The 15,568-nt window shown below is 52.4% G+C and overlaps 1 protein-coding gene across 2 annotated transcripts in view; it reads left to right on the top strand.

Annotated features, from left to right (window-relative positions):
* RSPO4 (R-spondin 4) overlaps nt 1–14,659 on the top strand; it is a 39,065-nt gene extending 24,406 nt beyond the window's left edge. The window contains exons 2-5 of one of the 2 annotated variants that reach the window (XM_068524830.1): nt 7,257–7,445; nt 8,144–8,284; nt 10,925–11,110; nt 14,492–14,659. In XM_068524830.1, the coding sequence (XP_068380931.1) occupies nt 7,257–7,445; nt 8,144–8,284; nt 10,925–11,110; nt 14,492–14,595 (620 nt within the window). In that variant the 3' untranslated portion in view covers nt 14,596–14,659. The remainder of the gene's footprint in view (nt 1–7,256; nt 7,446–8,143; nt 8,285–10,924; nt 11,111–14,491) is intronic. The other variant, XM_068524831.1, reaches the window with a different exon arrangement.
* Nucleotides 14,660–15,568: the final 909 nt, after the last annotated feature.

Here is a 15,568-nt window from a genome sequence, read left to right as displayed (position 1 = left end):
TTCCAGGCAGAGGGAGGGGCAAGTGCAAAGGCCCTGAGGAGGGAGTGGTCTTGGCATGTTTGAGGAACAGCAAGGGTGAGGCCAGCATGGCTGGAGCAGAGCAAGCGATGATTGGGAGGGAGGGGGAAAAACGTGTTGGTGCAGACCAATTTCTGATAGATTCCATGTGGGACAGGAAGGCAAGAAAAGAGGCAGGGTGACTCCAAGATTTCTGACCATGAGTGGAGTAGCCATTCACCCAGATGGACAGGAGAGGCAGGTTTGCGGGGAAGGAGGGGAAAGGATTACAGGTTTCCATTTTGGATGTGTGCCTATTGTTACTATATTCTGAGGATCCTACCCATTAACCGCTTGGTGTCATGTACAGACACCTTAGCAGGGATTCACTGTCTGCTCCTTGCCCAGGCTCCCTCCCTGCCACCAACTTATATACTGTCATTACTCACCTCTCTTAAAAACCTTTCTTTCTCCCACACAGACTAGTCCTGCTCCCGTCCCCACATCTGCCTCTCCAGAAAACCATCCCTGATGACTGCCGTCTGTGCCCAGCCCCTGGCTCTGAGCTCTGCTGGGCAGACATCATCAGCTTTCTTTGCAATGCATGGGCCTAATTCTCCCAACTAGACTGCAGCCTCCCTGAGAACAGTTTTTGAGAACTTTTATTAAGCCATCATTAATTCATGCATTATTCTTTCTTTTAAGAAATAGTGGGCACCTACAATGTGCAAGACTGTGGAAATTTGAAGGAGAATGAGCCAAGCTGGGCCCCAGCCCTCAAGTGAGCACCTCGGGGTGCCTCTCATGTATCTCCCATGAATCAAGTAATAAAATAATGCTCATTCATCAGCCATGAGCTGTGCTAAGTACTTTGCATGGATGAGCTCACAAGTGCCTGGGAGGTGATTGCTACTACCATTGTCCCCATTTTGCAGAAGAGGAGACTGAGGTTTAGAATAGTGAAGCCACTTGCCTAAGATCACGCAGCCAGAAAATGGTGTTTTGTCATGCTGCAAAGCTGAGATCATCTCAATGTCCCCACACCTGCAGGAGTCTCCAAACCTGGAGTCATCTCTAGGGCCCGTGCCTTGCTGGGGATGGTGCAATCTGCCCCCGAGGCAGGAATGTGCCTGGGGTCCTCTGAGCCAGCCTCCAGTGGCAGTGACTGCCTCCCATATGTGGCGGTCTGAGCAGGCAGACGGGAGCCCAGATGTTGTTTATTTCCTCTGGTTATCGGTGACATGCATCCCACACTGCCAGGCAGGGGTCGGAGAAGGCACTGCCCATCACTCTCTGCATGGGGTCCCCCTACATGGTTCTGGATCCTTCTCAAGGACATAGCAGGGCCCAGGGCAGGGCCTGGCCCTCCTCAGGTTGCACTGCCTTGGGGCAGGGAGCAGCGGTCTCTTTTTCTTCTTCCCCATCCTCCTCACCCACAGGGAGTCCTTCGGGACAGCTGTGTTAAATCCTTTAGTCCACCATGACACACAATGTTCTCATGCAAAACACACTTCCCTGGGCACATCCCAATTATGAAGAAACTCTACCCCAAAAATGTTGACATCAAATTAAAAGTTCTGCACTGATTGCCAAAGCAAGTCCAAGATCACAAACACCAATGGAGGCGTGGCAGGTGGCGATAGTAACATTACTGAGACCCTTGTTAAGTGTCAAGCCTGCTCAGGTCCTCAAGGTTCTGTAAGGTTGGCCAGTATGATTTCTATTTTACAGATGGGAAAACTGAAGCACAGAGAGATTAAGGCACTAGTTCAAGGTCACATGGGCAAGGATAAAGGATAGAGCTGGGGTTTGAACTCAAGCAGTCTGGCTCTTAACCCTACTCCACTTTAAAGTGGGAACCTGTTAGCAGTGCAAATTCTCAGCCCCCACCCCCAACCCCAGACTTACTGGATCAGCAACTCTGGGGGAAGGCCCAGCAATCTGTGTTTTTAACAAGCCCTCTAGGTGAATTTGATGCGTGCCCAAGTTTGGGAACCCCTGCTCTACATTGCCTTCTAATGTGAATGAATGAAGCAGGTACAAGATAAACAGCAGCTCGAGGGGAATAATACATGGCAGCTGACCTTTGCCCTCAGTGTCAGGGGCAGCAATAGGGAGTGGTGGGGACTGGCAAACTGGAGAGCACATGCCCCATCTATGGAACTCCAACCAAATGTTGCCCTGCAGGAATGCAGGCCCAGTGTTAGCAGGTATTCATACCTTTTCCAGAGAAGTCCAAATTCCAGCTTCTTATGTGAAATCTGATTTTTTTAAATGGTGGCAAATCTTTTTTTTTTTTTTTAGTTTTTTTTAAGTGTGTAGCTGGAGTTCTTGGCTTGGGTATTGAGGATTTTTCATTGGCAGACTCACTGTGGACTGCTGAGGAGGTGAGCCTGTCTGGGGAAAAGAGGTAATTTTCAGGGTCCAAGATGTCTCCCTGTGCCTTTTGACCCCCTCAGGAAAAGCTCTGCAGAGTGAAGGTGGGTGGGAGGCATGATAATGCAGAAATGACCCTGAATCCACTCAAATCCCTAAATGAAAAAATATAGAGATCACTTGCAAACACTGAACCACTGACTCCTATCTAAACAAGGGGCTTGGGGTCATTCTCAGGCTGTGGATGACTCTGAGGTTGGGAACCCTCGTTTCAAAGAGCACAGGTCATTCCCTGATCCCAACAGAAAGAAAAACCTGCCCTTCACCCAAGACCAAATCTGCCTCCTCTGTCTCTGCCCTGAGCCCTTCACCATCCTGAGGATGAAAGACCATCTCCCTGGAGACGGTGGTTGGTGGCTGTCCTCCACCAATGCCTCTGGCCTCTGTCTGCTCACCAGTGAAATGGGAGGAGGGTCCGAATGTGGGCTGACAATCCCACCATGTATCGTGACAGTGAGGGAACAGGAAAGGAACTTATATTTATGGAGAAGGACCTACTACATGCCAGGCACTTGCTGCTTGCACACGCCTCATAACAAAACGTGTGGGAGTAGGGGTTGTTGCCACAGTTTTTCAGATGGGGAAACTGAGGCCCACATTGATGAAGGTACTTCTTACCAAGGTCAGTCAGTGGGTGGTGGAGCCAGGATTTGAACCTGGGCACCTGGACCATAATACATGTCCTTAGGTATTTGAGGGCAGAAAACAATATAATAACAAGATACCCAATTTATCAGAAGTCTGCTGCCAGGCTTTAAGCTAAGAGTTTTCCATGTACCATCTCCTTTCATCACAACAACACTGCAAGTTAAGCATTATCCCTCCTTTTACAGCTAGAATAACTGAAGCCCAGAGAGTTAAAGTACTTTGCCCGTAATCACACAGCTGCTGCCACATTTCATAACCATCAGCCCCCAGCACGGGACCTCACAGAAAGTAGGGGCTCAGTAACTGTTGAATGAATGGATGGATGGATCACTTAACCTTGGGCTAATGCACGTACTCAGAGTTGTTATAAGCCTGCATCCCTTTGTAAACTGCCAACCCCATTGTCATTCTCCATAAAATGGACATCCAAGTCTCAGCTTATCCCCTGGGTGCTTGGGGAAAGACAATATCACTCAGATGTCATTCCAAGCCCCTCCAGCTGCTGGAGCAACACAAGGCCATCCTTTTTGGTACAGCTGGCACTTTTACCAGGGGAGGATGGTCTTAATTATGGGAGATACTTATTAAGGGAAATCACAGGGGGTGCCATCCCCTCTGATGCCCCAGGAAAGCTCGGGGAACTTGCAATCAGAGCTCAAATACTTCATTTAGAAATGTGCATCAGAGCCGCTAGAGGGCAGCAAAGAAGGCCAGCATGCAGTTGAGGTGTAGAAGGAGCCAGGGGTTTTCAAACTGTGCTCCCTACAACCCCAGGGTCCCTTGGCGTGCCATGGTCAGGCCGGGTGGGCAGTGCTTCAGGTCCCTCGGCCTTGCTGAAGCAGAGCTGCTCTACCATGATCTGTTGGGCTCCACCTATCTGGTGAGATACATCATTTTGATTGTAATTTGACAGGAGGAGAGCTAGCTCAAGTGAACTAGTGACTTTCTTTGGAGCTATGGGGTGAGCCAAGCCTTGGGGGACTGGAACCTGGGCTTGGAAGACGGTCAGAAACTCTGTCTGACCATCTAGGGCCCGTGAAGTTTCTGGTTGCTTTTTTTCTCTCCCTGCGTCTGATTTATTTTTTCTCTCTCTCTCTGCTTCTGTGTAGTCAGGAGTCTTTCGCTGCACGTGACAGAAAACCCTACTCAAAATGGCTTTAGAAAAGAAGAGACTTTATGGACCCTCCCAGGGGTGGATCCAGGTGCACAGACAATCTCTTGTGTGGCCTCCATTCTCGGGACACTCACCCCGCATGCGTTGCCCACCAGCTCTGGTCTACATCTTCTCAAATCCAAACAGAGTGTAAACACACACACACACACACACACACACACACACACACACACATACATGCAATCCTAAGACTAGCTCTAGTTGAAACATGTGCCTATGTCTGAACCAATCACTGCAGTCAAGGGGACCTGATTCTCTGACTGCCTAATCCCAGGTTAAATGCATCTGGACAGAGATGGTTCCACATGAACCTCAAAGTCAAAGATGGGGCCTCTGTTAGCAAAGAAAGGTGCCACAGATGCTAGTGCTCACCAAAGCTTCTCACACTGGCCACCCTGCCCTCCTACAAATGTCCTTAGGTCAAGAGGCCATCCTAGACCATTGTCTGTCGGCCCACCATCAAAATTCTCAAGAGAGATGGTCTAATTGTCCCAGCCTGGATGAACTGTCAGGCCCTGGTACAGCCTGTCCACCACTGGCCAGGGGACAGGGCCATGCAGTACAAGAATATTTGCCACGTCTGGTTCTCAGGGAAAGGAGATTGTTCTCAGGGAAAGGAGATTGTGAGCAGGGAAGACACTCCCACAATGCCAATTACATCTATTTCGGTCTTGTTTAAATGCACATCCCTGGGCCTATATACTTTACAAGCCTCCCTAGGGATTCTTATGCACAGACAAGTTTAAGAACCATCAAGTTTGGATCTTTCTAAAGCAGCATTGTACAAACTCTAGTTGTCATCACTTATTATTCATAAAATTAGCATTCAAGTCTCTATGCCCGTGACCTTGGGGAAGTGGGAGGAACATTACTGCTCTTTCTAGTGAGTTAGAGATATGATGAAAAGCCTGAGTGAGGCCATCAGAATCAAAAAGTCAGAGGTGCCATTACAACATGGAGGCACTAGAGGGCACCCTACCAACTTCCGGGACCAAGGATGCAGCAGGAGGCAGAGACAACTCTCTACAAAAACCCAGTGATGAATGATGCTAGTTGAGACCCATCACCTGTGCGCACGTGCACACACACACACCACACCCTCCGAGGTCAGGGGAGGGTCCTTGTTGGGTTCTTTTTTCTGCAGCATGTTGAAATATCACTCTACAAATAGTGCTGTAGCTCTAATTGGAATTTCTTTGCTGTTTGGCTACCTGACCTTGGGGAAGGCTGCACCTCCTCTGGCTTCAGCGTCCCCAGTGAAGCGGCAGGGGTTGGGCTGAGTGACCTCTAAGCTCTTCCAAGAGACAGTGGTTAGTAAGAGTTTTGCTTTGTCACCATCTGCGTTGCTATTACAGTCGCCTCAGCCCTACTACCAGGCGTATCTGATTGGCCAGGTTTTGGTCAATGCCCACTCACTGTCGACTTGAAGAAGGGCCAGGCCTCCATGGATTCTGTTCCTGGGGGCAGGCACCAGGCTTTGCCCTTCTCCAGGGCCTCTCACAACAGGGAATTCCTCTGAAAGGAAGATGGGGCACCAATAGGAAGGGGGTGGGGGTGAGGCTGGAGAGTCAAGAATGTCCCCTGCTAGGTGGCCATGGGCTCAGGTGAGCCAAAGTGTATAAGTAGTTTATTAAACAGGCTGACCTTGATGGAGTATTAACATACATGAAACAGCTTCATGTTTCCCTAATCGCTGTGTCTAAGAAGCTACCTGGTCCTCTTCTGTCCCTTAATGACACCTGGTCAATTTCTGACGCTCCCCAACTACCATCTACCCCCGATGGTCTGCCCTGCTGCCTCTTGCTGGGGCACCTGCCAGCAACCAGTCTTCTTGGGGAGGCAGCAGCAACAGCACTTAAGCCTGGCTACTCCTAGGGGGCCCTTGCTGCTGAGAACCCCCTTGCTTGCCATGAAGGATGTGCAGGTTCTTCTGCTGCCTCCCCCTCCCAACTTGGCCCTTCTCTCTCCTGGTCTCTTTTCTCTGCTCAAAGAGACGTTGGACGGGGCAGACCTGCAGAGCTGCCACACAGGTTCATGTCCAACCAAGGCATGAGGTGCTGGTCACCCCTTTTTGCAGGCATCCGTCTCTGTGAGGGGTACCCTTGCATCTCCTCTCTCTTGGTTTGGGGGTTGGGAACAGAGGGAAAGCCACAGCACTCCCCCTTCCCCGGGCTGACAGCTCCTAAGTCCCCTGAGTTCCCCTCTCTAGGTGGTCAGCTTGATCAGGTGGTGGTCAGACAGCAGAGACTCCCTATAAGCCTTGGAGAAGCTCTCTTTCCAGGGTATTTTCCACCTCTTTCTTCCCAGTTTTGGGCCCTGGTTGCCAATTCTGGAACAAGAAAAAGTTCCTTTCCTCCACTTGCTATACTTGATGATTTTGGGAGCCTTTGATAATGGTGGCAGTGAGGAATGGGGTATTGCTCAGAAAGGCAGCAGGAGGGTGAGGGGCTCCCCCACAGACATGTGCACCCCACACACAGTCAAAAATACACACTGTGTTAGTGAAGATCAAGTTTGTCTGTGAGTGACAGAGGACTCCAAATAACGGTGGTATGAACAAAATAAGATACTGATTTTTCTCTCATGTAACAGTCTGCACAGGCAGAAGAGGGCTGATGCAGCACTTCTACCTTCCTCGAGGACCCAGGATCTTTTTATCTTATTTCTCCAGTATCCTTAACACATGGTCTCTATCTCATGATCCAAAATAGATGCTCATGCTCCAGCCATCATGTTCACATTCCACCCAACAGGAAGGATGAGGGGATGACAAAGGGTATGCCCCTACCCTTTAAGCTCTCTAGAAGTTGCACACACTGCTTTACCTTATAACACGTTAGATTTTGGTCACATGACCACATCTAGTTGCATGGGAAATGTAGTCATTTGGGTGGCCATGTGCTCAATTGCTATACCAATGAGACAGTCTGAGCTGCTCACGCATATGGTTTGACTATCTCTCTCTTCCTTTCCCCACCCTCCACCCTGGTCTGGCTGGCAGTGGGCACTGGTCTGGGGGGCAACTGCACAGGCTGTGTCATCTGCTCAGAGGAGAATGGCTGCTCCACCTGCCAGCAGAGGCTCTTCCTGTTCATCCACCGGGAAGGTATCCGCCAGTACGGCAAGTGTGTGCATGACTGTCCCCCCGGCTACTTCGGCGTTCGCGGCCAGGAGGTCAACAGGTGCAAAAGTATGTGGCCCCTCCCTTGTCCTGTGCTAGCACTGTGCTCCTGAGCATCTCTGGCCCACGTCCTACCTCTAGCCCAACGCAGCCCTAGGGGAAGTAGTACATGCCTGAGCCCAGACTCTGAGATGCTTGCTTTCAGGTTGGCTGTGAAGCCCCAAGCAAGTCAGTGCCCTCTCTGGGCTCAACACTAAGGGGAGAGGGGACCTTCACTTCTACCCTAGTTTGGCTGTGTGGCCTTTGGCATGCTACTCACTCTCTCTGGGCCTAGCTCAATGGGAAAAGGAGCCCTAACTCCTAACTCTAATTTTCACTGTGACCTGGACAAATCATGACCATCTCTGAGCTTTGATGGAAATGGAGTAGGGAGTCCTCGCTCCCAGTCCAGATTTACTGTGTGACTTTAGGCAAGTTACTTGCCCTCTCTGAGCCTCGGCTAAAATGAGAAAGGGAATCAAAATAACCGTGTTACCTTGGACATGTCACCTGCCCCCACTGAGCCTCAGTTCAAATGAGAACAAGAGTTCTTGAATGCAGCCCAGTTTGACCCTGGACAAGTCTGGACTTAAAAGGACACACTGAATCCAGACCCCAGTACTACAGAGCTTGGGCTATTCAGAGGCCCTCCCCAGTCCCAGGCAGTCCCAGAGGATCCCCTCCCTGGGCAGCCACCCTCACCAAGGGTGGCCCTGGCTGTATTACAGAATGTGGGGCCACATGTGAGAGCTGCTTCAGCCAGGACTTCTGCATCCAGTGCAAGAGGCGGTTTTACCTGTACAAGGGAAAGTGTCTGCCCACCTGCCCGCCGGGCACCGCCGCCCAGCAGAGCACACGGGAGTGCCAGGGTGAGTGGGGGCATCCCCACCCTGCCCTGTCCCCTCCCTCCCTGGAGCAGGGGCTGGTGAGGGGTGTCAGGAGACCTGGAAGAAATCATAGGAGAATGTCACGTGGTGATGGGAAGCCCAACACCATATCAGGTACACATATGAACCCTTCAATACACTAGACCCATCATAAGCACCACTATTATGATTACTATTACTACCAACATCTACATCAGTAATTATTGCCAAGAGAGGCCACAGAGCACAGAAGAGGAGCATTGATTTTGGAATAAGGCCTGGGTTCAAATGCTAGCTCTAAAATTCACCCATTAGTGACCTTGAGCAAGTCAGTTAAGCTCTCTGTCCCTCAGTTTCTCCAAATGTTAAAAAAATTACAGTAGAACATAGAACCTACTTCATGGGGGAGGGTTGTTGTAAGGGGTAAATTAATACAATTTAGAGTACTTAATACAGTAACTAACACAGCAAATGCTCAATACATGTCATTATTATTACACATCATATTAGCTGTCATTACTGTTCTGTTTTCCCACCACTCCTTTTTAGACTCCTGTGTGAGCCCCTCTTCTGTGATCTGTCCTTACACAAGGCTATTCTCCAGTGTTCTCACCTAAATCACATATCTCTGCCTATACATTCTCTCTGGGCACATGTTCACGGTCATTCCAAAAGCTGATGGCTCCTAACTCACTGTCCTCAGCTGCATTTCTCCATGGGCAGCAGACTCACATCCTCACCTGCTCTATGGATGCCTCCTTCCCTCCCTCCCCATCCCCAGCCTGGTGCTTCCTCTGGGCTTCCTCCATCAATAACCAGCTCCGGCCATCACTGTGGGCTCTTCTCTCTCATCCTCCATCCAATCCAATCTCGTTCTTTCACTCAGGAAATATTTACTAGAGCATCTTCTACGCTCCAGGCACTTTCAGAGTTGCTGGGGACATATCAGTGAACAAAACACACAAACTTCTGCCCTTATAGACGTGACATTTTAGTGGGGAGACAGAAGACACACAAAAATAAATACAGATGTTAGGTGGTAAAAAGAACTCTGGGGAAAATGAAACAGAATAAAGCTCCCAAACCTGCTCCACCCCTCCTTCCCCCTTTTCCCCACCCCATCCCCACACATCCCTTTCTCCCCACCCTCTGCCCATTGCTGGGATCTTGGCCACAGCCTCTTGCCTACCTGCCTGCCTCTGGTCTCACTGCCTCTAGCCCAGCTGGCTCATTCCAGAAGCAAGAGTGATTATTTCAAAATGACAATCTGATCAGGCTTCTCTTCTGCTCAAGGCCCTTCAATGGCTCCCATTGTCCTCAGGTAGAGCCCCCAGGCTATGGGCAGTCTGGTCCCCATCTGCCACCTCTCCACCCCTATCATTTTTTTCCTTCTCCGTTTGAGTCCGTGCTCCAACTTCCCCATGGAGGGCAGTGTCACACTGGGGATTTTGTTAGGGTTATTCCTTTCACCTGGAGCTCTTCTCCCTTCTGCCCCTCCCTGAGCCTGGCTGACCTCCCTACCCCTACTTCAAGACTCAGATCAGGAGTCTCCTCCTCCAGGAAGCCTTCCAGGTCACCCAGGCTGGGACCCTCTGGTCTCCCACAGCTGCCTGTTTTTCCCCATCACTGTAAGAGCACCCTGCCTTCCAGCCTGACCGCTCTAGACAGTGAACTCTGGGAGGCAGACCCAAGACCAGCAGACAGACCGGCAAGGTCTGTCTTGTCCCTGCTGCACCTCAGCACCCAGCACAGCATGTGGCACACAGTAGGTGCTCAGTCTTTTTTTCCCAAATGAATGCATCTGTGAAGGACCATCATTCTAAGGTCTGGAGAGCTGGTTTCTGGGCCCAACTAGATCTTAAACACTTGCAGTTCTGTTTTGTGAGCTCCTTCTCTGTTCCCTTAGCAAGCCCCTCACCTGCTCTAGACCCCAGTGTCCTAATCTGCAAAATGGGGTATTAATAGCTGCCCTATTCTCTGCCTACCTTTCAGGGACTCTTAAAAGAATCAAATGTGAAAGAATACTATATATGTTCATATATTTTGAAAATTTCTCCCTACTAAGACCTTCTATGTCCATGACTTCATTTTTCCTCACAACAGCACAGTGTAGCTCCCACCTCGTACAGCTGATCAAAGGCACACGATCAAGTTCAAAATCCAGGTCCTGGCCCCAGGGCCTCCCAGCTGACCTTGTAGCCTCATCTCCTGCCCCTCCCCTCCTGAACCTTCACTCCACCCCCAGTGTAGCTTCCTTGTCCGTCACACAGGGTGGCCAGGCCCCCCGGGCTGTGCACAGCTGCCCCGCATGCACTTCCTTCCATCACCACCTGATGAAGAAGTCCTCTCTCCCTTTAGCTCCTTTGTCACCTCCTCAGGGAAGCCTTCCCCTTTAAAGCCACACAACCGGTCCCTCAGGCTTCTGGCCCGCAGCAGCCTGTGCTTGCTCTAGTACAGCTCTCATCCCAGGCTCTTACAAATAGCTGCTTAAACGTCCCCCTCTGCTCCTTGTAATAGCCTGTGACTCCTTTGCATGAGGAGATGGTGTCTTCAGGGAACTGAACCACTCAGACCCTGCCCTTGATCTGAGGAACACTCACTGCCGGCTGACCCCATCTGTCTGTCTGTCTCTCCACCTCACAGAGGAGTGTGAGCTGGGCCCCTGGGGCAGCTGGAGCCCCTGCACACACAACGGGAAGACCTGCGGCTCAGCCTGGGGCCTGGAGACCCGCGCGCGGGAGGCTGGCCGGGCCGGGCGGGAGGAGGCAGCCATCTGCCAGGTGCTGTCTGAGTCAAGACAATGTCCCATTCGGAGGCCCTGCCCAGGAGGTGAGCACCAGGCCGGGCACGGGGGGCAGCAGCAGGCAGGGCCCAGGGTGGCTCTGAGTGGCCTTGGGCCACAGCCCCCACAAAGAGTCCCTGTAAGGCTGCCTGAAAGCCCCCCACTAGCCACACCTTTCTGTGCCTTGAGCATTGCCCCCTCTGGTGTCCTCCTACTGGGGTCAGTCCCAGACCCCTTGGGAAGATCAAGCTTGCCCTTTCCAGCGGGAGTTTGCGACACTTGCAGACTGACACCGCCTGTCAAAGGACTTGGGACACCCTCTTTACACTCTGAAACAAAGTCATGGATGATGTGACCCACTTGCACTGGTCTTTTTTTAAAAAATCAGTATGGTGCCTAACTATAAAAGAGAAATAAAAGAAATTTCATTATGGCAGAGCTTGGGCCCAACACACCAGAGAGTACTGACCGAAGTCAAATCACGGTGAAAGTGGTAGCCATCCACAGTCAGGGCCTCATGCACGGCTGTGTTGCCATAAGAGACGCAAATTCCCAAATGGCGACCAGCTCTTAGTAAAGTCCAACAAAACTGTCTGACTTCTCGATTGACACCACGCTGGCAGCCCTAGAATATTCAGTAATGGGACAAGTGTTCGCAAACACTTGGCATTCACACACGAGACAGAGTTCAACTCTGAGCTCCCTGCGTGAGGCTGGAGCAGCCATTAGAGAACTGGCTGGGATGGGGCCTTCTTCCTGGGGGACTGTCCCACGCAGCACCCCCCAATCCCCTTCCACTGAATGCCCCTGGGACCCCCTTCGTTGTAACAACTGAGATCACCGCAGAGTTCCAGAATACCCCAGGGGCTATGAAGAACCACTGATTTAAATAGAAGAGAGGCCGCAGAGTGTGTGGGTAAGATGTAAACAGTGAGTAGTAATAATGTGGCATTAGCTAATGTTAACTGTGCACCTACTATGCACAGGGCACTGTGATAATTCTCTACATACATTAAGTCATTTAATCTGCACAATGACACTATGAGGTGGGTATTGTTATTATTCTAGTTTTACCAATGAGGAGATTAAGGCCCAGAGAGGTTGAGCCACTTGCTCAAGGGTCACACAGCTAGGGAAGGGTGGACCTGAAATTCAAACATAGGTCTGTGTGCAAAGAAGAATCTACAGCCACGGTAAGGGTGAGGACCCTGGAGCCAGGTCACCTGGGGCTCACTGGGTCGGGGTGGAGTCAGGACTCAAACCCAGGGGCACCCCTGGTTTCAGAAGGGCTTGTGGTGTCTGGGTTGGGAGTGCAGATAACAGAGATGGAGGCCCCTCAGGGCCATAGTGGGCGGCTGGGGACAGAGGATGAGTATGAGATGGGACCAGAGAAACTAAGAGACCCCAGACCTGAGGAAGCACCCACACAGACGGACAGGTCTCTGTAGCACTATGGCCACATCTCTCATGGCATCTGAGAGCTAGTGGCTGATTGGCTGTGGAGGGATTGAGAGAGGAAAGCTGTTCCCCCAGATAATAACAATAAGAATAATAACAACAATAGCAACAGCAGCAAACATTCATAAAGCGCTGATCACATGCTGGGCACTGTGCTAAGTGCTTTGGAAATATGATGCCTTTAATCCTCACAACAGCCCTGCTGTGGGCTCCCTGCTGGCATCTGCTCAAATGTCCCTCCTCAGAGAGCCTTCCATGAGCTTCCCCCAACCAAGAGTCACTTTCCATCATATCACGTCACAGCTCTTAAATCTTCCTGAAAAGATCATGCACATTCTTCACTTGTTTAATGTCTGTCTTCCTCGATAGAGTGGGACCTCCAGTGAAAGCAAGTTCTTTGCTTTATTTCCAGCTCCCTCTTTAGCACCTAGAACAGGGCCCGGCACATAGTAGGTGCTCAGTCAACACTTGTGGATGGCAGGGTGGGTGGGTAGGCAGGCCTAGGGAAGGGGTGGGGACCCAAAGCCTCTCACCCCATTTCCCACCTTCACAGCTGGCAAGGGCCCCTCAGGCAGCCCCCCACCCCATCCCCCAGATGCTTTCCTCCCCTGAGGGCTGACACAGTCAGCGAGAGCCTAGGGGGGCGCCTGGCTTCAGCGCCCCCGAAGGGCCCAGGAGTGGGTGTAGGGGGCCCCAGAGCAGGCAGCCAGGTCTCAGGGGATGACCCTGAGTCTACCCTGAGAAGGGAGGAGCCCTGACTCCAGAGGAGGCAGGCACACAGCTGATACTCAGGTAATAAAATTGCCCTCCCCTTGCCACTCCCAGCTCTCTAACTGCCTCACCCTGTGACCTTGGGAAGTGGTTCCCTGAGCCTCGGTTTCTTCATGTTCAAGGGGGCACACGGCTCCTGTGGGAGAAGAGTATGGGGCCAACGATGGGTGAAAATGGCCTGGATGTGGAGACACTTTTAAAACAGAAATTTAGGGCTGGCCCTGCTCCCAACCATGCCTCAGCCTTCTCACCTGTTGATAATAATAATGACAAAAAACAACGGGAAGAGCATTCCAGGCGGAGGGCAAAGCCAGTGCAAAGTTGTGGAGGTGGCATGAACCTGCCAGTGGCCAGGACGGTGTGAGCAAGGGGGCTGGGGCGGGTGGGGGGAGGCCGCAGAGACAACGTGGTCTTTTCCTCCAAGTGAGTGAGGAGTCACTTGAAAGTGATGCCCAGAACTCCAGCCCAGGCTGTGCCACTGAGTTAAGCGAGGCCCCTCCTGGGCCTCAGTCACCTCACCTGAGAAATGGGACTTGATAAGATGTTTGTGTTAGAAACTCACCCCAGCTCCACGGGGCATGGGGAGTGGGGCGCAATGGGGTCAGGATCCCGAGGCAGGTCTGGGGTTTGCATCCACTCCCCACGGTGGGAACTGGGTGAGGTACAGACCCCGGTGACGGCGTCAGATGGGGCAGTGGGCCTGCGCCTGCTTGCCAGCTGTTGTGAGGGTGACGTACTCAGCGGGAGCGTCAGCTAAGCGCTGACGTTACTGTGGCCGTTCGGAGGGCAGAGCTGGGCCCAAGCTGAGTGGGAAGGTTGCTGCCGGGACCCAGGTGAGAGGTGTTGAGTCTCCAGCGAAGAGCCCTGTAAACCGCGCAGTGAGTGCACGTGGGAGTGTCATGGGCGCCCCCTCGAGGCCACCCTAAGTCCCAACTGGGGTCCCAACAGTGGACCTCCAGGCCTGTTGGGGCAGATGCCCAGCATGGGTGGTGCTCAGCAGGGCAGCGCCCTCCCCGCCCCCCGCCGAGGAACTGAGGGGAGTGTCCGGTTTGGGGTAAGTGATGCTGCCGTCCCAACTCCGAAAAGGAGGGACTGTCGGGTCAGCACCCCCATGTCATTCCGAGCCTGCTGCGGGGAGTGGGGGGCACCGTCGTCTGTCAGGATGGCCTCAGAAACAACGCCCCGCGCTCTCGTTGCAGAGAGTAACGCCAGCCAGAAGAAGAGCGGGAAAGATCGGCGCCCGCGCAAGGACCGGAAGCTGGACGGCAGGGGGGGAGGGAGGCCCCGCCCAGCGCCCGCCTAGGCACGCCGCCCGCGGCCAGACCGCCAGCAGCCGCGAGCTTTCTCTCGCGCCCCTCGCTCTCTTGCTGCTGCTTCTTCTCTTCTTTCTCTCTTCTCTTTCTTTCTCACCTACCTCTCCTCTCTTTTTTTCTTTTATTTCCTGCATTTCTTCCACTTCTGTTTTCCCCTTCTCCCTCCCCTCCTTTCTCTTCTTTCTCTCTTTCCTTTTATCTTTTTCTTTCCTCCTGTTTTTCTTCTGTTCTTCACTGCGTCCCTCCCCCCGACACACATGCACTAAGACAGAGACCGGCTCCTGTGCACTTCACCCCTCACCCCCCTCGCTCTCTGTCTCCTCCTTAAAGAAAGCAAACATCTTTTTCTAGGCCTTTCCTGGACCCTCCCTGACCCCTTTGCAGAGAAGGTGTTTCTAAGAGCAGGGCCCAGGCCACAGCCCAGGCAGGCTTACTGAGTCCTGAGAGACCCGCTTCTGCTCCAGAGGAGACCCCAGAACGCGGAGCTGTGGGTGCCTCCAGCTCTGGCCAATCCCTGGAGGCATTTCCACAGCCCTCAGCCACCAGCTCCCCTGGGAACTGCCTGGAAGAGTCTCAGGGCTTCCTGATGCCCCAGCTGGGACTTGATAAGATGTCTCCTCACGGAGGAGCCACGACGGGGCCTCTGGCTGGTCAACCAGCCCCGTGCCCACCTGTGGCACAGAGTCACCCTCCTGGGAACTGCCTGCTGCACTCATCAGTGCTCCCTCAGCACCCTCCCTCTCACAGTTCCCTGGCCCCTGCTTCCTGAGCCCACGGTACACCCATGTCCTGCATCAGGTGGGGCTGTCATCCCTGGAGGAACCACCAGCCCATCCTAGAAGAGGCCATGGAGGCTGAAAGGAACGTTGAGATCATCCAGGCCACTCTGTTCCCCCTGGCTCCTCCTGCCTGTTGTACCGCTGGGGAAACTGAGGCCTGAGAAGGGACTTGTCCAACGTCACA

The sequence above is a fragment of the Eschrichtius robustus genome, chromosome 16 (assembly GCF_028021215.1).
Source record: "Eschrichtius robustus isolate mEscRob2 chromosome 16, mEscRob2.pri, whole genome shotgun sequence".
NCBI classification, from domain to species: Eukaryota; Metazoa; Chordata; class Mammalia; order Artiodactyla; family Eschrichtiidae; genus Eschrichtius; species Eschrichtius robustus.
Note: the sequence above shows the minus strand (reverse complement) of the source record. Positions and strands in the feature narration are given on the sequence as shown.